The 26874-nt window shown below is 38.9% G+C and overlaps 1 protein-coding gene across 2 annotated transcripts in view; it reads left to right on the top strand.

The window, feature by feature from the left end:
• The window catches only part of pard3aa (par-3 family cell polarity regulator alpha, a), a 426578-nt gene that overhangs the window by 130336 nt on the left and 269368 nt on the right, over positions 1-26874 (top strand). For both annotated transcript variants that reach the window (XM_030123467.1, XM_030123466.1), the window contains exons 4-5: positions 21760-21944; positions 26203-26340. In XM_030123467.1, coding sequence (XP_029979327.1) covers positions 21760-21944; positions 26203-26340 — 323 coding nt within the window. The remainder of the gene's footprint in view (positions 1-21759; positions 21945-26202; positions 26341-26874) is intronic.

Here is a 26874-nt window from a genome sequence, read left to right as displayed (position 1 = left end):
GTCAGTTTCACTTGACATGCTTCAGGTGTATTGCATGGAGTTGAGTGTCTGTCAAGATATGCAATGTATCCAGGGAATAGCAGTGTACTGACTTAGACAGACAGGTAGAAGCCAACGGAAGGAATTGAGACACACTCGGATACTCAGTCATGCATGAGCAAGAGCACACATAGCAGAGCAAGGTGGACATGCACACACGCACATACGCACACACACACACACACACGCGCAGGTAAAATGGCGCTGGCAAGTCACTGACTCGGGTGTTATTCATGTCCATATATTCAAGTCCCCTGAAGTGGAACCAGTGAGCGGATGCAGAGCCTGTCTTGAACTTCAAAGAAAATCTAAGACATTCAAAACCAGGCCTCACGTATGGGCATGGACCACAACCCCATGGGACCCCTCCACCCCCACACACGAATGAACATTAGAACTTTGGACATTAGACTAACAGAAGGGCTGGTCCAACCTGAATGGACTGATTTCTGGACATTTGAACATAAACAGGTGGCAGAGTGTGAAAAGTAGGTTTGTTTGAAGTTGTCTGACCTGCTGTCAACTTAGTTTACCCATGTGTGAAGCTTAGAGCTGCTTTCTGAGACATATCAAGTACTGTCATACTATTCTAGGTTCTGGACTTTAACTGGTCCTGACCTCTACCCATCACTCAGTGTGAGGCTACAGGAAATCACCAGCCACTGAAATTAGAAGTTTAAGAAATGTTTTATTTGTGGACCATACTTGGACTAGAGTATTGTTCACATCCAACCTGCCTGGAATGGTTTATGGATGTTTTTTTTTTTTTTTTTTTTTAACTGAGAATGGTATTGTTCCAATCTGAAAGAGTGTGAAGCCCTCTAACCTGCTGTCAGCAAGAACACATTCAGAACCTAGAAGTTGTTTTGTGAGACATCAGTCATACCGCTGGAGGGTCTTTATTTTTAACTGATCCTGACCTCTGACCATCACTCACTATGAGGATACAAAAAACCACCAGACATTGAAATTAGAAGTAAAGAAATGCTTTCTTCTTAGCCTGTATTGGACCTTGAATAAATCTTATGGATATTTCAGGCTGCATCCTTATGTTGTCACGGCAACTTGTGCTGATGCATCAATGGAGAGCTTATGCAAGCTGTTCTAGCGCTCATACTGACACATCTGAGCCTGTCACTCTTATGCCCTGTAAATTGTACCTTGTGAATTCAACACATGTAATAACAAGACTGGTGCATTGAAGAACTGATTGCTTCCCACACACAGTGTCTTTAGTGTTGACTGGTATATATAGCATTTGTTAGCAATAATGACAGTGAAGAACATAGGGAGGATAGGCAGACAACTGCAATGATGACTCAGTTGATCAAACAGCTCTGGCCATTGAGAGTGCTTTTTATGTGGTAGTTTGCCACCTTTGTATGCATGTTCATTCCTTAGAGGACTCAACACTTAACACTTTCAATCTCCTTTGTGAAACTACCTCAAAAGTTATATATGTGCGTTGAGAATAAGACTTTCAGGAGGTAAGGAGTCAGACAGACAGACTGGCAACACATGCACACAGTCAGGCGGATGAACAAGACAGACAGGGAATGGCCCCTCTAGAGATGCAGATGAGCAAATTACTGGCAGCAATATTGCATATCAGACATCAAAGTGTAGCAGCGGCGCCCTTGGCAGCTGTGCTCTGAGGCAGAGAATTATGGCTATTTAAAATCATCATCTTTTAGTGCCATATTGATTGTTTTTCCCCCTCCTACAACTCCCAAAGTCCCAAACTCTCCCTTTCGCTTTCTGTCTGTCCTCCACCCCTCCCTCAACTCTGCCTTGGGAACCCATTTTAGATTTCCATGCTAACATGTGCCGTGCAGGTCAAACTGCTAATAATTGGATTGGAGATGAGATGTAAATTACAATAATGAATGTAATTTTCCCGTAATTATACGGACGCTGGAGCTGCCTCTGCCTCTACTCACTGCTAAATTCTAATCTTACAGAAGTAAAAGAAAATGTCTCAAACTTTAAATTAACACAGGATCTTAATGATGCTTGTAGCTTTGAAATTGAATGCTCTGTTCTTTGTTTCTCAAGGATTTTTACTGAAGTCCATTCATTCAGCTCGGGGGTTATATTGTTAGCAGTTAGAGAGTCATTTCTCAGTTTTGCCATGTTTAAACAGATGCAGCTCTAAATGCTCTTGGGTGACAGACAAAGTGCAACAAGTCCACAACTATTTGGTATGTGTTTAAGGCTAGAAAGAATGCATTTAAATATTAGTTAGTACACAGCACATAGCACTACAGTGTATGAGTGAATGAGAATGTATACTCTTATACTCATGTAATATACAACATTTGGGACCCCAAAATCAGCCATGATAATAAAATAAGAATATAGAGAGGGGTTAGATATTATGGTCAGTGAATTCCCGTCTACCTTAATATAGATTTTTTACAGAACATTTTTTGTTGTTTTGTCCTCCACATGCATCTGGTGTTTTGCAAAACACCTTCCCAAATGAAGATTTTTCAGAACTCAACATTATGTGTATTTGTGTGGATGTACAGAACATAGGGATATGAGGGCATTTACCCTAAATTGCACCTTATCAACAACAATAGAAGCTGTATGAGTTGTTTCTTTGCATCTTGTTGGCCCCAGCAAATACAAATTTACAACTTAAGTTCACATTTGCAGCTCAAGTTCATCTGTAGTTGCTGCATCTCCTGCCCCACATTACTTGATCTAATTCCACCAGAATCAGTGGTTTGCTTGAGCAGCTATTGTAATTTTGCTTTCTCATGATTATGGAGACTTTCTTAGATGAAGGTCAAGTGAACAGAAAGGGAAAATATATAGTTATAAAATATACACAATAAACCTACAAGATCCATAATGTTGAACCTATTCTCTCAATAATCTAGATTATAATAACATCGTGCTTTGTCAGTCCACAGTTTCATCACTGAACAGTCAGTCATTCTTGAACTTGACTTTCATGAATGTCTACGTTCATGCACTTGATCCTTGAATGTGTAATCTTTTTTTTTTTCTCAACCTTTCTGATATTTACAACCACAACAGAAGCTGACTTCAAGCATTGAAATGACACTGAAATTAATGGCTTTAAAATACCTCGGAAGATCACAGTGTTTGTGGTAACAAAACAGGTCATCTCTGGAGTTGATCATTTTAAAATAGTAGTTCCCTCTATTGTAACTGGAATTCTGGTGCTTTTTTCTGGATCTCCATGAAGACCGGTGTGGTGTCAAATTGTCTTTTCCTGGTCCTCAGGTCCTTGAACGTACTGCTCTCTGAAACTCTCCAGTGACAGGGTTGCTGGGAGGCCATTACAGAGATTGCCTGTGGTGGTGGTGGTGGGGGGGGGGGAGGAGGACACCTTTCCATGAGGAAAGCATTGATCTAATCAATTTGGCTTAGTGGTCTGTCACTGAAGAGACTCCCTGCTGCTGGACAAGGCTAAATAAAAGTCACCTAAGTGAGGGTGATGCACACTGACACAGTATAAATGCACACAATCTTTGTTGGCTACTATTTAGATAACCATGACTTTTAAATGTTGTGGTAAATCTCAAACATTTTATTTACTCAGTCAGACTCTGGCTTGTTTTTTTCATCATAGGTTTAACTTTTATGAAGTGGACTACCACTGTGTTGAGTCTCCCAGTGGATCTGAGCAATGTCCAAAGTCAGTAATTGCCCATTACAGATAAAACTACTTGGTTTAGGTTTGGGACCACATGCAGCTAGGTCTGAAGCTAGGCACTTAATACTTATCTTTCTCATCTACCCAGACTCTCTGTGGTCCAGAACTACCTCTTCAATCTCTCACTTCAGCAGCGAGCAGGTGATGCAGTAAGATCTCGGGGCTTTGATATGGGAAGAATCAGAGAGGTGATAACAGTGGCAGTGTGTGTCTGCTGATAGATCCCGTCTAATGGTGAACCTGTCTCACGTCATCCCTCTCATACTCTGTCAAGCTAAAGTTCAAATAATCTTACTGAGACTTTGCTGGACAGTCAACCTTCACAAAAGCCCCATATACCACACAGCATAAAATAGAGCATTAAATAACATTTGGAAAAGTAGACCTAGTATATGTAGCTTTACTTCTGACAAGGACAGTGTGTGGGAAGTCAGTATTGTCTTGAGACTTCATTGTTTAGCGGAAGGTACTGCTCTATGGAGGCATCTGACTGTGGCAGCTTTTGTTTAGGTGCACTATTATAATTTATAAGATAAAACTTAAGATTTTCAGTTAACTTCATGAATTCATATTTTGTATTTGGTAAGTTAGGAGTGGTAAATACATTTATTGTCACTGTAAGTTTCTTTTTAGAGCCATTGTGAACTACTTTATCAAACTATTACAAACAAACCACACCCATGTGCCAGCTCCTGTGGTATCCCTTTTATTTGTATGTGTAAGTAAATAATAATGTTATAATACAAGGCCTCTTCATTGTTGTGTGTGCCCCCCCCCCCCCATCCCCACCACCATCTCTGTGAAATTGGTTTCTATAGTTATGAAAGCAAAACTACAGAACTGAAACATCCTCCATTCCTCACTGAGTTTTTTTTTTTTTTTATCTTTACAGACAATGGAATTGCTAACAAACAGAACACTATTCAACCTGTAGGCCTAAATTTATTTTCCTTGTCTTATGTTTGGCTTCAGTACAAAGTGATGATATATGTTTTAGAAGAACATTTTTATTTCTCTTTCTAAGCTGTATGATCTACTCTATCCATACCAAACATGGATATTACTTATCGCTTATCCAACTAAAATTTATCAAAGCTAAGAATTATCTAGAACATGCCCAGTGTTTTCTGTTAAATTGCTCATGTCAGGGGCTGAGGTTAAGGAGTTTCAGTGGAAGTAAAAGTACTAATTCCTGATCACAAATGGACTTTTTTGTGGAGGTATAGAAGACATAATGCGACATTTATAGTCTGAGCTTTAGATCCTGTATGTATTTATGCCATTGCACCTCGTCATATATGTACTCGACCCTTTTTCATCAATAATCCACAGCCACTTCATCTGTGCATAACACCTCTCAGAGTAGCTTTACTTGCACATACTGGAGTTGAGTACACACTCAGCTCTACGGAAGTCGGGACAGTGAGCTTCAGCAGGCTCATCATTAGCACGCTGAAAGCACTTTTAAACCCACCAACCCTCGTGAGACTTTGAACTGCCTTCCTTTACCTGAGTTAGAGGAGAGGCTATTAGTTATGTCAACTCTTAATCATACTCATGCTTGTAGTGGGAGAGAGAGGGAGTGCCCAGGGTGGGTCTTTAAACTGTTGAGGAGTGGGTGTTCAGTTCATAGTCACGGGGAATATTATTCATAAAAACACTCATACTGTCATAATATCATCTAGGGCTTATTAGAGGTAATTATTGCAAGGGCCGGCACTGCTAAATGGTGAAGACAGTATTTTGGTAATGAAGTGTGAAGTGCTTGGAGTAGTAAAAGTCTCTACTCAGCAGCACTGGGAATGTGCTACCAATACGGTTTTTATTATTACTTCTGCCTGGATCCCAATAAAGCTATAGCTAGACAGCTGGATGGCTGTAGAATTATGTGTGCATGTCTGGGGGTGTGTGTGTGTGTGAGTTTGCTGACTGCTTTATTACTTCCTGAACTGGACTGAGAGTGGTTCTACAGGTCACTTGTGTCACACTTAAAGCAACACAGGAGCCGTGAGGTCTTGATTGGGAAACAAAGTCATTTACACTTTCTGACATGTAGAAACAGACTCAAACGGTGACTGACATAACCCCTGGCCGGGGACCATGGGAAGGCAGCCACAGTTTATTTGCACTGACTCTTGTGTTTGTGTCATCCTGGTACCAGAGACAGTCATCTGTGTGACATTTAAAAGACTTATGTGTCTGCCTGTCTCTGTCCGAAATGTGGTATCGGCCCCCTTCTGACCTTTCACAGGACTCTTAACGTAACATTTGATTATCTATAATGTTAACGTATACATAGAGCTATGATAAATCATTTTATTAACATCAGCCTAGTGACTATTGTAGCGATGAGACTTTTGCTTGACAGTGAAAAAAAAAAGAAAAACCTTCAAGACATTTGGAACAAATAGGGTTGTGCAGAAGGTGGTGGTATAGGCTAGGCATGCACGACTGTAATAAACCCTAAATTTCACATTAGGGCTGCTCGATTATAGAAAAAAAAATAATCTTGATTATTTTAGCAATAATTGAAATCACGATTATTAAAGACGATTATTTGTTAACCTTAAAGTTGTTTATGTTTTTCTTGCAAAACAATGTAAGATATACTCTTTAAATATAAATAAAGCTTTTAACCGTTAAAACAAAGTATGTTCACTTTTGTACGAAACAAAAAAATCTTTGAATGCAAATAAGTATACTGTAAATTCAAGTATGTTTCCTTTTGTAAACAAATAGTGCACTGGAATTAAACTGCTCTAGACTTGCCATAGAACTGGAGCAATTAAAAAAAAACTAACGTAAAGTGCAAATTATAAATTCAAGTATGTTCAATGTAGTATGAAACAAAGTAAATTCAGGGGCGTGCCGTGAGGTTTCTGTTAGGTTAATACGGGAGTTGCAGTGTAAAGAGATTCGGAGACTGAAGATTGCATTGCGGACGAAGTTGTAGACGGAGTTTTTTTTATGTGTTTTAGTTTTTCATAAGATAATCATAAAGGTGGCGGTGGTTAAACTTTAGATGGTTAAAAAGGTTTGCTGTGTTACCGGTCAGTGCGGACACAACTACGAAACACTTTTTGCACGTAATGGGTTTTTGCTCTTCATCAAACCTAAAGTGATTCCATACAATTGAATTTGACTTGCCTTTTTTGTTTACCAAGCACTTCTGCTGTGATTCTCCTGCTATTTTTCCAGACCACTAGGTACAACTTTCCTCTTGGGGTGGACCTGCCGGCTAGCAGGCAGCTGTAGCTTAGAGGGGGGCGGGGCAGAGCAGCTCATGGTAGCTTGCGTGCGCGTGAATTAAACAACTCAAAATGAATAATCGTTTTTTCTCGATTACATAATTTTTGTAATCATTGCATGTAATAATCAAAATCGTAATTGAATTTCGATTAATTGCACAGCCCTATTTCACATTGAAAACTTTTACACACTGAGGCTTTTTATCAATGAAAAACCCAATAATGTGCCTAAGAATATTTTCTATCAAACCAGTCACATCAGCAGAGACGTGAGTTTACAGGAATTGTGACACTTGTTCAATAAAAGCTTTGAAAGTATTCCATAGAAACAGTGATGAATTCAACATCACCTTGAGCTTCCTCTGCAGTCTATGTGTCTGACGCTGAATGCTCTGTTCATCCAGTGTCCAGGTGAAATGACACACATGGTGTAAATTGTATCTGATTCACATGACATTCAATTTACAGAAATTCCTCACAATATCGATTCCCACATCGTGTTTCACTATATTATCTTAATCATTTGTGCGTTTTGTACTTAATTCTGTGGAAAGAAATCAGCAGGTCCAGCTCTATCATTGTTGTTGGTGTGGGGTCCCATTTACACAAATGATTGGTTGATGTCTATATTTCTGCAGTGAAAGCTTGGCAGAATCAACCCTATGAAAAAATAAAATGCTGTTTATTCCATGTAGTATTCATATTCTGCCTGAAACTACTCATGACATAAGCAATGGTTAAAAAAAAAAACATTAATGATGCTCAAATTAGTCACAGAAAAAAACCACCAATGGTGTATGAAAGACTGTCAAAAAGGCACCTTTTGAATGTAAAACTCTCTCTACAAACCTTTTCTTATTCTAATACTTGCAAGTGCACATAAACATACAAAATGTAGATCAAAAGTAGTAATTTTTTTTCTTCTTTTTTCCAGACTCTTATGTTCAAGGTATCTTTTCTCCCTTAGTGAACAACCATTTAATATTTAATGTTAGTTGCCAAATAACACATTTAGTGAATTAACAGTCATTAAATAAATTAAATCACAGCTTCAGTAATGATCATTTATGAACAAATTGATTTTATACCTCCATCTGTTTTTCGGATATATGCACACCTGCTGTGTTTAACTTGGTAACTCACTGCAGCCCCATTTAACCTGGATTGAATATTCAACATACTGAGAAAGAGAAGGATCAGACTCTGAACTGTGTGAATTGCGTTGGCGGGTTTGGTTGTTTTTTCCATATTAAATACGTAGGTTTTACACTGGTTTAATATTTGTCTCATCTTTTCATTTCTATATTCTTGTCATGACTGTCCCACCCTTATCTGAATATCCTAAACTACAAATGTACTTCAAAATCTGTATTTAGGTTTCCCCCGGTCTCATCAATCTGTAGTTCATTTACATTGAGTATGGCAGGTCAGAAGAAGGTCACAACTGGCCAAGGGTAATGCCTTTTGCTCTCGGTGCTTTCAGTCCACAAAGCTTACAAGGGTGTTTAGCATCTCTTTGTCTCCAGGATCCTCATCCCAGTGGACCTCCAAGCAACCCTCAGTTCCTCTTCCACCCGCCTCATTAGTCCCTTTTTTGAGAGGCTCCCAACCTCTCCTATTCCTGTGTTTCATTGTCTTCCACCTGTGAAGTTTGTCTGCTTCAAAGCACATGTGAGGGAAACATTCAGAGGCCCGTGCAGGCACATGCAGGCAGCACATGTGGCCAAGACACATCTAAAGCAGGCACACATATATGCTAATGCAAAGAACATGGAAGCATTCAAACAATACAGTTTCATTGTTTCATTATTATACATGCAGAAGACCACAACAGTGTACACATGCACATGCAGTGTATTCATTCACATTACCTTTAGTTTACTCATGTTCTGTATTTTCATTCTGTTAATGTCAGTAATTTAGAGATGACGTCAGTGGCAGATGAACAAAGGAAACGTTTTACTCCATTAAATTAAATGATGGATTTCTATGAATCTGATTATTTTTAGAAGTCTAATTATTTAAATAATAGGCTTAGTCAGTAAGATATATTTTCTCTAAAAAAGGGAAAGTTTTGTTAATTAATTGTGCCTGTTTATAGGCATAAAGTTCAAGTTAAATAACATACACTTTTGTCCAGATACACGGCTATAAATCCAAGCAGGAAATAAGATAGCATAATAAACATGCATGGAGTGTTCATAAATTTTGAAAATGGCTGTAACTTGCATCTAAAATAGATGCATCTTCTTGGCCACAGCAACTCTGTCATCTGCTGCGTCCTGTTTTTCATCAGATTTAAAAAGATACAATCCACCCCGAAGTGCTGTGGAAATCCCAGAACACTCCCCCTACCGCATTCCCATCTCCCCGCAAACATGAGTACTTTCAGAGTACTTACTTTGGCTCACAATCACAGCTTTGATCAAAGCAAAACATTTTCACATAGTCTGCCTGATTATTATTTTTTCTTTACAGAGTGGTCTCTGCCTTTCATTTGAACATTACAGGCAAATTCATTTGACAATGTGCAGTGACTACCCAGCAGGCTTCACCTATGCTATCCAAACAACTGTTTAGAAACCACATGTTGGTATACTAGACCAGACCTGCAATATTTGGGTAAGAGAGTAAATTTCTCCGTTTTGGAACAGACTGAAGCTATTAATAATTAAAATCTGTTGAGATGCTTTATTCCCACATGCAACACGCACACACACCAAAAACCTCCCCAAATTCATTGTGCTCTGTGGAATTTTTTTCTTCGATCAGTTGCAGGTTTTTGTTTTCATCATGTCCTTACATTGATTTTAACAGTAAATTATTATTTACATCAAAAATAAAATGGTTCTTTCATTTTGAACCCCCTACATGGACTTGTCAGCACTTGGTCAGCTACAGAAACAGCCTTGAACTGGTTTGTTCTGTAGGGTCTTCAGTAAAGCAGAAGCAGGTTGACATAAGAGGCTAGATTTCCTGCCCACTAACTAAACCCTGCTGGCCTGAATTGTCTTTGTCATGTGGCATTAAGTCATGCAGCTGTGATCAAACCCACAGCTAGCTGACTTGTGGTGTCTTCCTGGTGGGTGTATAGTGTCAGGGGGTATAGCTCAGTGGTTGAGTATTTAACTTAGATCAAGAGGTCCTCAGTTCATATCTGGGTTCCCCCTCTATTCACAGCACTGGTGACAACCCAACTCTTTATAGTGACTGGGTTTCACTTCTCTTTTGTTTGTTTTTGTTTTTTGTTTTTTTACCTACAATATGTGTTTGTTGTCACTGTTGTTGTATATCCCACACACCTAGTGCTATAAATCAGTGGCAAAACCAACTTTTATTATATTAAAGAGCTTTATCCTTTCAAATAGTGCCCTGAGATTAAGTATTTTAATATGTAAAGGAGAGAACATTTAGTTTGTTAATACTATTCTTCTGTGCTTATGTTCTATCTTTGATGGCCTTAATCAGGCATAATAGCTTCTGTATTTTCATCTTTACTCCATTTGCAAGGTTATTAAAAAAAGTTAACACATGCAAACTTTGACCTGCTTGTGGCCACAGCTACTGTCCAACCAAACAAGTGCAAAGACTGCTGCTCACAGGCAAAAAGGATGACTACACAAAGTAATAAGTATAGTCCTGTAGTGGGTTGCTTTGAATTGGACCCACATGGACCCTGGACATGGATCCTGTATCAAGAAAAAAAATAGTTCCACTTCCATTTGAGTCTGGAAGCACAACTTGGAGTCTTACAGAGTCTTTAAAGTTGTTTAAAATAGAATTATGTGTGTCCCAATTGTTGCAAGAGAAATATCATGCTTTTCAACACACCATCAGGGCTTTGGCGCCCTATGTGATGCTAAATTTTGTCAGTTGCCTGCATGTTTCATCATTCCATGCACCTTATTGTGGTGTCAAGAAAGTTCGAACTTTTAAAGCAGTTCACTGCTTCCATTTGCTGCTGCAAGAAAAAAGTAAATACAAGAAAGAAGAAGTTATTGTTGTTTTTTTACTGGGGAAGTTCTCCCTCCTTGGTTTAAGGTGTGAAAATAATGTGCTTGTAGTTCTTCACAACCTAGCTAATTCTCTGGGAAGTACAACCTTGCATGAGTAAAGTAACTGTGGTCATAAATAAGTCATGTTTAAGTGATGCACGTTCAACCTGTTGGTCACATGTGACTGATGTAATTTCCCAAAACTACTGCTTTCTCAAACTACAGTGGTATTATTTTCAGTTTCAGTGTTATTTTCCACATAACTGTCAGTCACAGGATGAGTTTTGTTATCCACTTTGACACCCTGGTGATCAATTACATCAGGTTATTTCCACCATGTACCTACTTCGAAAAAAGTTCTGTTTTCTAAACCCTCTCTTTCCCACTTGTCGTCCTCTGCCTTACATATAAAAACCTCATGTGCTTTCAAAACAAAGCATGGCTGATCAGAGTGGGGCATAACTAAAACAGTGTCTGCACATCATAGTACCATCTGTTTCTAAAGATTCACTTTTCCTGACATAGCAGTAATAAATGTTTTGTTTCCATAGTGCTGCGTTTAGGAGTTCTTCTGTTCTGGCTTCGCCGCTCTGCTCTGCATTATGGAGGGAACGCTTCTCTGATATGCTTTGATTTTCTGCATATAAACAACTCTGACCTCATACATTGTGCCGTGTTTATCCGAGTAAGCGAGTGTGTAAGTTGTTTCAAGATAATCATGTGTTTTTCAGCAGTGGCTCCCTACAGGCAGCTTTTAACCGCAAATGTCTCCGTCCACTGAATAACACATTTAAGCCAGGGCTCACACCAGTTCCCATATCACTCCTTCTGCAGCACTACTCTCATCTCACACTCCAAATAACTTTGTGTTTTTCCCCAATAAATCATCAAACAGTCCAGCAAAAGTTGGGAGGCTGGTGGAAGTTCGCATTCGTCACTTTTGCTAAAAAGAGAAGTTGTGGTGTGGGTGTTATTGTTCAGAGTAAAGGAGGAAGCTGAACAGTTTGCGATATGGGCTTTGTGTACGTGCTGTCTGGTAACTGCAGTGAAATGGGTTCTGTGCTTCTGACCTGCCTTAAACTGATACTCATTTACTCACTCATCAGACTTAAGTTTCCACTATTGCAATTAAATCTTTGGCAATTTGTTTCAAGATATAGGGCCAGCTGTGTGTTTTTAAGTGAGCCAATCACTTTCCTGCAAATGTATAACTACCAATATTAACCCTCAAAGACCCAAACAGCCACTGGCAACCAAAAATGATCTACTGATCTAAAATGTTCTATTACTTCTGACACACTAAACCTGAAATAATTCTGTAGTCTGTTGTCTTTTCATGGTCATCAGATGTGACCCATTTGGACGTTCAGAGGTTCTGTAGTGAACATGGAAACACTGTTGTCTCCCACAACATTGATTTGCCAGTTGGATCAATGACAGTGGTTGTAGACACATATTTTAAGTTCAGCTAATGATATATTTTCCAAAAAAAAGTAACTTTTCCCTCAGTTTTCACCATTTTGATAAAATAACCTTTAAATTACTTTTATGACCATCTACATAATCAGTAAATGAAATACTGGAAAATATCTGATGTTCACTGAAAAGTACATAATGCACAGGGGATAATGTTATATTAAAGGGTGATAAATCACTTAAGAAAAGTTAAACAGAGGGAAAAATTTATTTGGGAACTGCTACAAAAGAAACACTAGGTCTTTATTGGTTAACATTCTTGTCTAGAGGCTGAACCAGACTGTGAATGTGGTGAGTAAAGGTTTCATCTGTGTTTGACTTTTGCGGAAATGCCCCCAAACTACATTATTAGCAACATAGGCATCTTAGACATCACTGTTATCATATTAGACAGTGTTAACATTGCTCTTCATCACACAAGTTGATTCACCTTTAAGTGCATCAGTATATCTATAGATACACATAAATACACCATATACCCTGGTGTAGTGCACATGTAATGGACTGTGTTGGTTTGGAGTGACAAGCAGTGATTGTCCTTACTCCCATGTGAAAGGGTTTAGCCATCCCTGAGGCCAGTAGATTCAGTTATCATTATATTGCTATTGACTGACAATATTATTCTGTGCCAGTAATTTGTTGTGTTTACATCCCAGTGGTTTTAGATCAGGATAGACAGTGCACTCAGGACCACCAAACAATGCCCCAGTAATATAACTAAACCTCTGCAGTTGACCAGTCTCCCACGGTGAGATGATGAGGGTTTCATTTGGAAGACGTGCTTGTTTGTTTTAGCAGTGGCAGGTTTTGGATCATTTCTGTTGAAGTCAAAGTTTGCTGAACACACCATTTGCTCACATTTGCAAAGTCTAACAAACTAGGTAGCTAAGTGCCTCTGTTTTCCACCGCTCTCGGCCCGTGGCGTTTTTAGAGAGGTATTTTAATCATCAGTGACTTGGCCACATATCAGGCTGAGGGAGATTTATGGCCTCTTTTCTCTGTGAGCCTGTACCTATGGACTGACCGTAATGGAGAAACACTCAAAATGGTGTTTACACGGAAGGTGCTGCTGCAGAGCTGTTTCTGGGCCTGCTCAGGGTTGTTTGGTTTGCTGATTAGGAAGTCCCTGGTGCAGTGGGTATGTTAGGGATGGCGAGAATAGTCTCCTGGTCCAAGCTGAGAAGGTGCTGGGCTGTTGTAATTGGGCTGCACAAGCAAATTCTTTATTTATTTAAATTTGGATAGATATAATAAAAATAACAAAGAATGCTTTAAGTAAAGACAGTCAATGGGATGAAGGTCATATATTGAAGGCCTTGTGATAAGTATTAGTTAACAGGTAATCTGGCTATGATACTTAACTATAAGAAAGTCTCCTGAGTTGTTTGGAATTCTTGAGAATATCTTTATAAAAAATAGTGTTTTGTTAAGACATACATACACTTTGTTATTCATTCATTAGCATCAATTATGCATTTGTTCGCACTTTTGATCTGGTTGTAGCAATGAATAGTTAACCTTTAACAAGTGCATAATATAGTATTTGTGAAGATGATAGACTAGGCATATATACATAAAGGCATAAACATGAAGATACAAATATTGCCACCTAGCTCATATATATGCACACATGCAAACACATGCATTCACAGGAGTTGTGTCGTTCCCTGAGGTCTCATTGTGAGTGGAGCCTCGACCTAGATGAGTCAGGTTTGATTTGGGGAGTGATCTCTACTCCTCCCCTTCCTCTTTGAGATCTTCATTGTCTGGGGAAAAGAGCACGCTCATCCACACTTCCACATTGCTGTTATTGTTGTTGAAGTGTCTAGGTGTCTGCTGCTGGAGGCCTCATCTCGCAGGAGTTGAGGAAGGCTGACATCCTCTCCTCTCCCTCTCTCACTGCAGCCGTCTGCATTGTCTTTGTGTCAGGAAAAAGGAATCAGACTCTGTCTCTCTCCATGTCTTGTTAAAAAAGAAAACAGGATGGTTGACTCAGCAACCCTGTGGGAATACCAAGCTCTCCTGTGCTCCTGTTTGACTGAAGGACTCTGATGCGATCATACCCAATACCACAAACTAATATGACTGACACATAAAAGTTGTCATTAAAAAATAGAAATAGAGTCAAACTCCCTGGGTACACAGTATAATGTTAGTAATCCCATTTATAATGGTATGACATAAATTAGAGATGAAGAAGTGGCTTTATTAGCATCACATCAGTGTCATTGTGACATGTTTCAGTTTGATTCCATGAATAAGGTTTTATATATGGAAGAGATCATAATACATGCCACAGACTGAGCCAAAGACCATTCATCTTAGAGTTGTGGCTCTGACATATAGCGCTCGCACACAGATAAATCAACTTTATCAACCATCAAAAGAACAGTTTCACTCTTACACAAGGTGCATAGCCGGTTACATGACATTTTAGACCAGGGGTGTCCAGATCAGGTCCTCGAGGGCCGCTATTCTGCATGTTTTTGATGTATCCCTCTTCCAACACACCTGATTCAAATGATAAGCCTATGATCAAGCTCTGCAGAAGCTTCATAATGACCCTCAGGTGGACTGGAAGAGGAAAACATCTAAAACTTGCAGGATAGTGGCCCTTGAGGATCAGGATTGGACACCCCTGCTTTAGACCAATTTGTAGCATACACAGACATGTCTGTCTATCTTCATATCTCAATACATCCTCTATACCTCATCTTAACTTTAATCCCTACATGGTAACTGACCTTACTAACCTAACTACATTGCATTTTAACCCAGAAGTTGTTCCCAACTTTTCTATCAAATTCCACTTAGAATGCCTGTGTCAGATATATGACTCAGAAATAAAAATTCAAGATGGCTCCATACACTAACAGTGTGAAAGCTGTAGGTATATGCTGGTCATAAGTACTTCTGTCTGATATTTGTCTCATTTAATTGTCAGTCTATAATCTGTAGTGTCATCTAGTGGTGAAGAGTAGAATTCATTCAAATGTAAACTGCTCTTCTCATGCTCCTTAATGGTGGCTGTTGAAAATATCATTGGCCTGTAGTGTTTTGCTTCTCTGTTTTGAGCTTTTTAGATAAGGGTATAATAACATTGGTGAACCACATTAACACTGGATAGCACCCACTGTTAAATGGAATAAAGACGAATAGGTCCATTCTGAACTCGGGAGAAACATGGCTCCAGAACATGATGAAGAACGGTCACTTGATTAAAAAAAAAATACACAATTTTGAATATTGTATTCCTATTCTAATGTTACAGTGTCCTAATTGTACACACCAAACCATTAAAGCAGTCGTCTGTACTGCTCAAGTGCTACCTGTAGAAAATCTGCTTCTGTTTGTATCTGCATAACACCATGGTGTTGTTATTAACCAAAATTGCTGCTAGATGACAACCTGCCCCCTACTGGTGTTGCTAAGAATTTGATATTTATTGTCATAGTCAGCTCGTGTTGGACATCATTCCCTGTCTGTCTTAAATGTAAATGAAATTCCAGTGAAATTCTAATTCCAATCCTAAAATCAGGTCTTAACCCTCAAAAAGTCCCTTAAATATCTGGAAACTGAACAAAATGGTTTCAAAATAAAGGTTAAAAGCCATAATTTGTTCCTACAACTATACAAAGACATCAACACACACATACACGACCAGTCAGTGTATATACAGGAAACCTCTTAGGTTTAAAGCAAAGTAAGGTTTGTGTTTTCGTAGCTTCCTCCTTTCTTTAAAGTGCTTTTCCATCCATCCTTCTATCTGATAACGTCTATCTCTCTTGTGAAGGTTAACAGTTGATGTTTATTCAAAGTTGCTATTGTGTCACTCTCTGACATTACAGATTAGAGTTTGCTACACATTGCAAAGAAGTTCTCCAAGTTGTCTCCTCGACCCCATTTGGCCTCAGCTGACCAGCGTCCTTTTTAAGCCTTCTACATATTTCATCTTCTTGTCCAGTCTTGGTTCCCACCACTCCACAAATGTCTTGCTCTCCTCTCCCAAACAGAACCTTTTGTCCCCATATGGATGATTCAGGTCAGGGTGTATTCAGTGGAAATCCCCTTCACGGCACACCAGGGACATCAATATGTAGTCAGTGGTTGGAGAGAGAGTTAAAATGGCTCAGTGCCATAATTTATTCAGACATTGAACTGGCCCAGGCTTAAAGTATTCAAAGTAGCCCTTGAAAAAAATGCTTTTTAGACATTTCATGAATCTTGGCATTTATATTTAAATTAGTTTGATGTGAAAGCATGGACTTGGAGTATGCCAGGACCAGAGGGCCATAGGAGAATAGACCCCATTCTCCCAGCAGACAGTCTTTATCCTGATTGGCTGATATTTGCTCTATCTTTACTGTATGCACACGTTTGTGCTTACATACTGAGGACCTTACTTTATTAATTCCATAGTCTGCCACCTGCATTTTACATATAAAAACCTACCCGTGGATACTTATTAGATCAGTTGTAATATATTAATTTACTCACTTTACCCCAAACCAGCTCATATTTTATTTTCATGGGATAAATCCATGTTGAAACATACAAGAAAACAAATTGCTATTGCACTACTCTTAGTCAAACTCTTAAAAATCCAAATCAATGATATCATAGCTCGAGTCTATCGACTAACAACTACTGCAATATATTGAATCTTTCATTCCACATAGGTTTCTAGTGTAATTCTGCTGTGTCCTCTCAGTAACCTTATCTACAGTATATGCCCAGGCATTGGCTTCATTACCTCCAGTTGGCAGCCAGTCAATGGCACCAGCCGCTCCCTACTTTTCAGGTAGCGTGTAGACCCTCTCTATTTCCTTAATGCCATTTCACTGATTGGAAGTTTTCACAGCTAATAAATAAGGTAGATAATCCCCGGTGCTTTCAGCACAAAGTTAGAAGCTGATATTGCTGTATTATGAGAGCAACTTCAGTAAAAAGTAATGAAATGGGAAGGGCATAAATATATTAGTGTTTTTGATCTTTATGCATCAACATACTGACTTTCCACCCTCTTACATCAGACATGTAAACATACTAAAAAAAAACAAACAAACATGCCATATAATTATGTAAACAAGCTGATTTGTTTGCAGGGCTATATTTGGATAAGTACTATTCCTGTAAATTTTTCCTTTTTTTAACAAAATTAAGATTTTTTTTTTTCACAGTGTCCATTTGTGATTTCATAAGTACATGTTTTTGGATGGTAGGACTGTAAATTGGCAACACTAACTAATCATAATACAGGGGTTCAAAGTAGTTCAAAATAGTGAGAAATGTTGTGATTTTGTGAGCAAGAAGGAGTTTAATGAAATCATCAGATTCAGGAAATCTGTGGTGGCAAGTTTTTTTTTTTTAATGCACTCGAGTCAATGGGATCTACATTAGCACTTGTCTTAATCCTTGAATTTTTTAATATAAACAATATAGTATTACTAATCAATAAGAGGCAATATCGCAATACTATATTGATATTTTCATGCATCATCATTGGATTAGTAGTTGCAGATTTTGGGATAAAAAACAAAAAACAAAAAACATTTCTGATTGTATTTTATTAATGGGCACACTGTAATATGGCAAAGACATCTAAATACTACCAAACACTTAACAATTAATCCTATTTCTCCATTTAAAACTGAACTGGTTGTATCTGATGATATATAAATCAGTAGTTGTTTCCTGTGCCTCCACATGGTAGGTCCTGAATAAGATGGATAACCTTACATCATTCAGAATTTACAAGATTTTAAAATCTAATACTGAACTAAATGACTTTAATATTGACTCTGCTGTGTATATATGGCAATGCTTTTCCATGGTGATTCATACAAGCCAATATAGTTCTCCTCTAAACAAGGTGAGCGCAGAAGATAAATAAAGGACAAACCAATACGAGGTAATAGCCCCCAGAGATTCTGACCTCTCCCTGTGGTGAATTGTGGTGTGTGTACATCACTATGACCCTGTGCCCTGGCCATAATCCCTCACTACAGGGGCTGGATTAAGGCCTCGTCTTATTAACCAAACACCCCCCACACTTCACCCCTCAACAGTCTAGCTCCCACTTCAGCCTGGATCGATGGCTGGCTCGGGCTGATGTGGCGGCACTGGTTATTAAACGTGGGACCCACCAAACCCTTCGGACTGCAAGGATAATCCCATCACAAATTAAGTAGAGGAAAATTGGTTGGGGAGAAAAGGGAGGGGAGAGAATCTTCATATAGTGACCTTCTAAACAGTAAACACAAGTGGGCACAGGCTGCTTAACACCTCCTATTTATTACATGTTAATCTACAAGGATTTTTACCCACGATGGATCAGCATTTTATTAAAGAGAAGGCCTCTCTAAATGGTAATAGGCTATTTTTGTCAATGTTTAGAAGCCAGTGGCATCATAAAGGAAGCCAGACATTATTAGTCTGATGTGTAAGCATAGACGGAGAGATCACAGAGGGTCAGAGGAAGCCCTTGTTTTCTCACAGAAACTAAATCCTTCATATTGCATGCTCATGATTATCTAAATCTGTGAAGTTTTTATAATCTCTAAGGAAACGTGTGATCAGCAGCAAAGAGATTTGTGTAATATAGTGTCACATAAATTTTACATGAAAAGACTACCCCGTGTTTCATGCTGTTAACTGTGAATTCCGAATAGAAGTACAGTGTGATGTGCTGCATTTTAACCACAGTCAGTTTTTCAAGTTAAATACCTGATTCTTAAAAGTGTACTGGGAGAGAATTTATAGAAATAAATAATACAAATAGAACAGTAGATAAGTGCGGTAGCAGCTGGAAACAGTCAAGTCACATAAAGCAAAATCAATCATGTCATGGTTTGAAAAGTATTCAGATAAATATCCAGTAAAAGCTGAGCCTTGAGATTTTCTGGGAAACACACCAAGGCTTTTAATGTTCATCCACAAGTGTTGTATAACATCCTGTTCACAAACACAGATAAATAAATAAGCAAACCAAAGCTTTGTCAAATATTCTATTCAACAAAATACATATCTATATATATCTATATCTATCTATCTATCTATCTATCTATATGGATGTTTGATACAGCACTACATATATTTGGTCTTTTATTTCTCACAATATTCTATCTCATTTTCTCAATATCTCTGTTTGTGTAACTATTTAAATGTAAGTGTGTGTGTGTCTTCCTCAAGCCACTCATGTACGGTAATACCGGATGTTAATTAGCCCCGCTGTCTGAGGTGAACGTCATTATAGCCCTGAACTGGACATGAACTCGCCTTTACCGAGAGGGGACAAAGTCTATTAGATTCCATTATTGAATCTTTAACCTAATTTAAGAGTAAACACACAAATCTGATGGTCTGTCTGCTAGCTGTGGATTATTCACTCAATTCACTCAGTTCATCCCTTTGAAGAGATGAACAGTCTGCCTGAATAAATGAAACACATTGTTAAAAGAAGAAAACATGATGCATTAGGAGCTGCTGGTGAGTCCACTGGCCCTGGTCTGAGTCTGTGGAGTCATTTGGAAAGGAGAAAAATCACTGGAGGGAGTGTTAGAGAACAGTGTTACTTTGAGTTTTTAGCTTTTATGGTATTGTGTAAGAAATGCAGCTTGGATTCCCTCATTAAGAATATTGTTTGAGATACTTAGTTCACAAAGTTCCATATAGTTTTCAGAGGAAATCCTCAAAGTCATCCCACCTGAATCCTCCTGCTCCTAGTGGAGGGACTGGGTTTTGCTGTACGGGACCTCAACAACAAAAAGGCTAATAAAAGGTTTCTGCAATGGCATAATCCCAGCTGAAAGCTCCTTTGTGGAGCTGCAACACTGAAAAGTTTCTAAACCCAGCAATAAAATGGGCATCGTTTAAAAAAAAAAAAAAAAAAAAGTTTTTCCAATATACAGCTTACTTGTACGATCTTCAGCTTGAACACCTTTAAACTCATCCCACTGATTGAAAATGTGATGATTCTGGCCATGATCATGAACACAATAAAATGATCAGATGTGGCAGAATCAAAGAGCGAGGGAATTATAGGAATAGTGTCAGACTGTCAGCATACTGCAGACAATATATGTGAGAGTGTTGAAAAATAACTGGCAATTAATAAGGACATGCTTGAAAACAGCTGGGTTTTGCAATACTGAAAGCTAGTGTGAGATTTTTTTCTGTTCTGACACTTGTCGCCTATATTCATATGGGCTGTCCTTCCTGATTACCCTGTGGGGTCACACAAGTACGTACAGTAGCTTTCAGTCTTACCAAGGTATTTAATACACACAAGCTGCAGCACAGCATAAGCCGTGATTAAAATGCGCCACTTCCACCAGTAAGACATGTATCCGTGTATCAGATGGAAGCTTAGCAGCAGCATATGCTTACTGCAATGATCTGCCGATGGATGACAGGTGGTTACCCAACTATTTGCATAATTATGGGCAAAATGCACAGGCTGCTACAACGTCAAAAACAAATCCATATGGCCTTTTGGGAGAATCCAGATGATTCACACCACAGCTCACTGTTATTCTCAGTGTCTCCCCTGTGTCACAGACATCAACAGGATTTCTCACTGAATGTTTTAACTGGAGTGTGAAGTGTGAAGTAACTTCATTCCCTATACTTGTTTTGGCAGCTCTGATCAAATGTGGGAACTTTATGCTGAGTTTTAGTTGCAGATTGGTCAATGTGGCAGCCATAACATGGACCAGTGTTTCCTGTATGATTTTCTTGTCAACATTTGGCTGGTAATTTGGATTGTGTTACCTGGTTTCACTCCGGGAAACTTTCCAGTGTCAGTGTCGGTCTTTAATGCGGTTTAAAAAAGACCCTTATCTTGAGAGTCAGCTCATGATATATGACCGCATTTACTGAAATTACCCTTGTAACTGTTATTTTTAGAGTTGCCAGTCTGAGATCAACAAGGGGTTAGAAGATTTTTTGCATACAACCTTTTCCAGTATTTACATTTTTATCGCTGCCTTTGAGTTTGTACAGTGTATTTCTTTCAGTGTTGCAGGACTTGAGCCAAACTAAACCATTCGTAATTAAGTTGTACAGTGTTTCCTTTTGGCTCAGAGGACCTTTTATGGAAACAAAAGTACTTATCACCACTTCTCATGCCTCAGTGGACATGTAGAAGGAGGTACCGTATAGGTCCTATGGCTACCAGACAGACTTTGCCACTGTTGGAACACTGCAATGGAAAATGATCTACTTAAGTGGTTTTTTTTGTTACTAAACTCTCTTTCCCATTTTTCCACCACTCTCCCTTCTCCTTCCTCTCTTGTGCTCCTCCCCACAGATATGCCCCTTCATGTCCGACGCAGCAGTGATCCCTCCCTGGCTGGACTAGATCCAGGTGAAGTCCCAGTTGGTCCAGAAGAACCGTCCAGAAAAAACCCCACACGCTGGTCCACGACTGCTGGCTTCCCAAAGTACAGCCACAAATCAAACACAAATACTGGCACTGGAAGCCTGGAAAGAAAGGTAATATACACTGTACCTATGGGCAGTGGTGTTTCATAGAATAAACTCAAAGCACTCTGTACTAACAAATAACAGGTACCAGGTCATCAGAATTTATATTAATTTAAAACATTACAAGTAATTCTTATTAAACCATTGGTGTGTTGTATGTACTGGTTCCAACATCATGTCCAGAAGATATTCTGCTGCAGACGGAGCTGAATCAGTTTTAATGTCAGCAATATGTACTCTGACATCTTTCAACCTCCAGCAGCTTCTGTTTTTAACTTTTTTACTGAGCTTTCCTTCCTCGTTTTTGTTCCATCTCTCCTCTGAACCCCAAATCAAAGGCAGAACCATATGATATAAAACCTGTTTTACCCTGCTTGCAGTTATCCTGCAGCGGCGTAGAAAGTCTCTATCTAAAGCTATAGTTCTTTCTGATAACATTCTTCCAAAAACACAAGCACAGATTGTTAAACACCTTCCCTTTGTTCCAAATTCACCCTTTCAAGATTTTTTAAGCTTCTCATTATGAATAAAGAAAGTGTATCTCGGGTTCGTCCTCCCTGCAGCTTCCAAAAAAGAAGGAAAGCCAATTAACTTTCAAAATGGATGCCCTCATATGGTGCTGACAGACTACTTCTTGCTAAGAAGGAGATCTATGCCCAAAGAAGGAGGTTAAAAAAAAGGAGAAATTATTGAGTTCTCAGAACGTGACATGGCAACCCTCCATGTGATTAGTGTGTCTGGAAGCATTGTCTGATAATCCTATTTTAAGACATTTCAGCTGTCAAAGCCTAAACAATGCAACAGCCCAGCACACAGCAGAGGTTAGAGATGAAAAGTTTGAGGTGAAATGGTGGTTAGACCTTTAATTTAGGCAGAAAGACTTCCCTCCTGGTCCATGTCACTCTGAGCAAATATCACCACTTCAGAGGCAGTTCCAGGGCATAATCTTGAATCTTGGTCTTTCTGTGTTGACAGCCAAAGGATTGGCTTTAAGCCAGGAAAACTGTTTCCAGAACACCACCGTCACTTTGTTTGGCTACATCGAGGATGTGGTTTAGCAGAGGTTGGGGGAGGGGACCACTGTGACCAATAATAAGAACTAAAATATTGTGATTGGAAGATATTGGAAATAGTGACAGTAATATCCAGTCTCTGTAACCCAAAGAAGAAATAACAGTGCTGCAGCACTGACCTGACATTGAAGCAGCAGGGTTCAGTGGAGAGGACAAACTCTCTCCTTATGTTGTAACATAACGTAACAGAACATGAATTATAAAGTAACTTGCTGAGATACGGCTAGCATCCTGTAGACTGTTATGGAGGCAATATGGCCATAGGTCTAGACACTAATGGGAGAGGATAGCAGGACCACAGATATAAAAACTCAGAGCAGCATTTTTAAAAAGACTCAATACTTTATGTAAGTTCATCAAAGATTTTCATATGAAACGTGTTAAAATGACAGTATCAATTTGAAAATGAAAACTCACGGCTTGATAACAATAGCTAACCTTAACATGCTACTTTCTAATTTTACCAGTTGCTCACCTCTGTATATGCAGACCTACACTATGATGTCGAACTGGCAGAAAAGCCTATTCATACTAATAGTTCATAGATGAATCCTAAATGGAGCCTTCTAGCACTGCTCTAGAACTACCACAACGGTTGTGTTGGTGGAAAAAGGTAAAGTCCATGGAGTTTCTGATTTTTTTTCCCTTCCTAACACCCATGTGTAAGAGATGATCTGTAATCTGAAGTACATCATTTTTGGTAATCACTCTCTCACTGGGGACTGACTAAAAATAACAAGCTAACATCACTCAGCTGTCAGTTTTATTCAGCTTGTACAGTTTGTGACATTGCCTTTAGATTTATTTCAATCAAAAGGGAACCTTCGTGTTCCTAATCCTTAGTATCTCTTTTTCATACATCTCACTGTCATACATTCCATGCCAGTTTAAGATGTAGTCTATTTTTATCCAATGAACAACACGTGTTGAATGTATTAGTCATCACTGACTTTGATATATTTATGTCTAAAGGGAAACCATACATCACCGATTAGTGATGCCGGGAGAGTCTATGGATGTAAGCCATACATTATAGGCTCTCCATTGTCTGGAATCATTTCCTTTACAGCCAGCCATGTTCTGTTGTACTCCCTGTGAGTCCAGTTATGGCTGAGCCAGTCCGGTTCTGCTAAATCTCCGTGCTGTAAGCCAACGGGTGTCCTCAGTCGTCAGCTAACACTGTAAACTCATCACGTCTCCCAATGACTTTTCAATGCCTCATACTCTCCACGTTTAGCAGAGTCAACTGAAGGGATAAGGCAGTATATGAACCCACTGATTTACTGCTACCTCTGTCGTATCTGGGTTTCTCCTCACTTTACGATCTGTTGTGTCATAAAAGTTTGTGGAGAGAGGTCCTTTGTCGTTGCAAACCAGGAACTGAGGCCATGATGGCTATCAAGGCCGTCTCAGTAGAACCCACATGTCCGGCCGTCTTTTACAGTTCTGTCTGCAGTGCTTCCTTAAACCTCGTCACGGTGCATTCAACTCCACTAAAACACAAATGGATTATTATTGCATGCAGGGATTAGGGATTTGTCTTATAATTTTTTTTCCTTTCTCTCTTTTTCTTCCTTTTTTTTTTGTTTGGTGCTATTTTGTAACTCGTTGAACGTAACTTACTTTGTTTTGCCTTTGTTCATATTTTTCTCTGCCTCTCTTCTATCTTTTATTCTAAAATAACCCACAGAGGACTGTTTTTTCTTTTTTCCTTTTGCCTCTGTGCCTTTTGTTGTGTGATGTCTCATTAAAAAAATCCAAAGTTCTGTTGATGTCTGTCTTGCTCCTTAGCTGCTGTTTCACAACTCATTAAACTTTAAATCATTCTCATTCTGTTTGTCTGTCTTTATGAATTATTGTCTTTGCTGTGATCTTTTTTCCTAATACAGTATTAATTTGCTTTCATTTTTATTCAAATTGCTTCAGGTAGTATGACCTTCAGTTGCTGAGATTTTAAAACCAAGGCTACTGCATCTGGAATGTAATAAGTGTGTTTTTGTGCTCGTGAATGTTGTAATAAGTCTGGTGGTGTTTGACATTACCTTGGTAGGAGTGTTTTTAGGTGCTTTTTGTGTAATGGAAGAGCTCAGCTGTGGTCCATCTTATTAAAGAAGGCTCTTATTAGCAGCTCAAGTTTAGCTGTGGGGAAAGGTCAAGAATTCTGGGGGAAATGGAGTGAAAAATGGACTATTTTGTGGCACAAATCCAAGACATGCTATGTGACCTTTGCCTCATATTATTAGATGTCTTTCAACTGCTGTAGATAGCAACAAGCTTTATGTTTAAAGCAGTGGTAACTGCTTGTCTTTCAGAGAGGGGAAGTTCATTGTTGGCTTACATCAAAAAATTGTCAAGTTATTTAAACATAAATTTGGCCCTCCATTCCTTGTAATTTGTGTATTTACAGTGCAAGAAATTAACATGTAATTCCGTAGTGGTTTCACTCTCGATTTCACAGTATTAAACTGAACTCTTTCAAGTGGAGGAGTAAATCTCAAAATAGCTGTCAGTCAAACGGAATTCAGCCTTTCGACTGATCCTCCAATCAGCACGTTGAAGTCCAGCGTCCAGCCTGGCCGAGGTCCACCCACAGCTCCATTCACCCCCAGAGATGCTGAGCCTCTAGGGCGGGACAACATTGTGGCACTTATCCAATTACCGTCCAGTTTTGAGGCAATGAAAAAACTGTTCCATGGAGTCCGATTGAAGTGCATGGACGCTGAGCTTCTACGGGCAAATGCACTGACCATAGATCATATGAGAAAACAGCGCAACAGGAATGTATGAGAAGTGAACAACATAGAGTCCGTTGATTTGTGATAAAGTTGATTCTGAACAAACTCGTCTTTGAGATGAACGTGTTCTAACACATTTGTAGTCAATGAAATGTCAACACAACCGTACATATTTGACCATTTAATTTTTGTAATTTTAGGGCAAGCTGAGCAGTCTATGAGCAGTCTATGAGAAATCGCCTCTGGTTTAAAGTCACAGAACAAGGAGAGATATGATAATCTGGTTGGTAGTCGAGGGGTTAATGGCACAGAGCATGATCTGAACTCTCCCCAGCTTGTTTAATGTCATTCCCCTTTGCCAAGTCTTATTTTCATTGTAGCAGCAGTGGCATGATCAGTTTATTGCACTCTGATGGTGTATGGATCTTCATCTGTTTGCCTACTCCTGTTTGTCTGCAGGCCAGAGGTGCCCATGCTTACCGGAGTCTTCCTCGTGATGCAAGTGGCTGGTCCACTCAGTTCCAGAGAGAAATGACCCGATCTTCTCTGAGCGCCAACCATCCAATGATGGACCGTTTGTTGTACCAACAGGAGAAGGTAGTGTGTTAACCTTATAAAAATATAACTTTTTGCAGATGAATATGCACTTCAAAGCTCATTCTACAAATAAGCACAAACTGAAATGGTAATGTTCCTACTAGGGGTCGACTGATATGTTTTTCAGAGTTGACACTGGCATCAACTATCAATCAAGAAGACAAATATCCACTAGTGAAACCAATTTACAGGAACAATATAAATCTTGATATTTAGAAGAACTAAAACTCAGAAACAAGACTGTGTTGTGTTAATTTTTCCCACATTATCTTAAAATAAAAAGTTTGGAGAAGTTGTATTTTATCTCCCAGTAGTATGAAGCTACCGTTGCTCTTAGGAAGCTGATTGCAAGTGGTACAAATGAATAAGCTCCTTGAAGTTTTATGAAGTCAGAATAAAACAAGTAAAAAAAAAAAAAAAAAGTAAATTTTCATTTGTACAAAATTGGTAATTCCAATTCAGTAGCACTGCTGCTCAACATCCCATAGAGTGGTGACTACAACCGTATCAAAGTACCACATTTTTAAATCAAAT

The sequence above is a fragment of the Sphaeramia orbicularis genome, chromosome 20 (assembly GCF_902148855.1).
Source record: "Sphaeramia orbicularis chromosome 20, fSphaOr1.1, whole genome shotgun sequence".
NCBI lineage: Eukaryota > Metazoa > Chordata > Actinopteri > Kurtiformes > Apogonidae > Sphaeramia > Sphaeramia orbicularis.
This window is presented reverse-complemented; position numbering and strand designations above follow the sequence as displayed.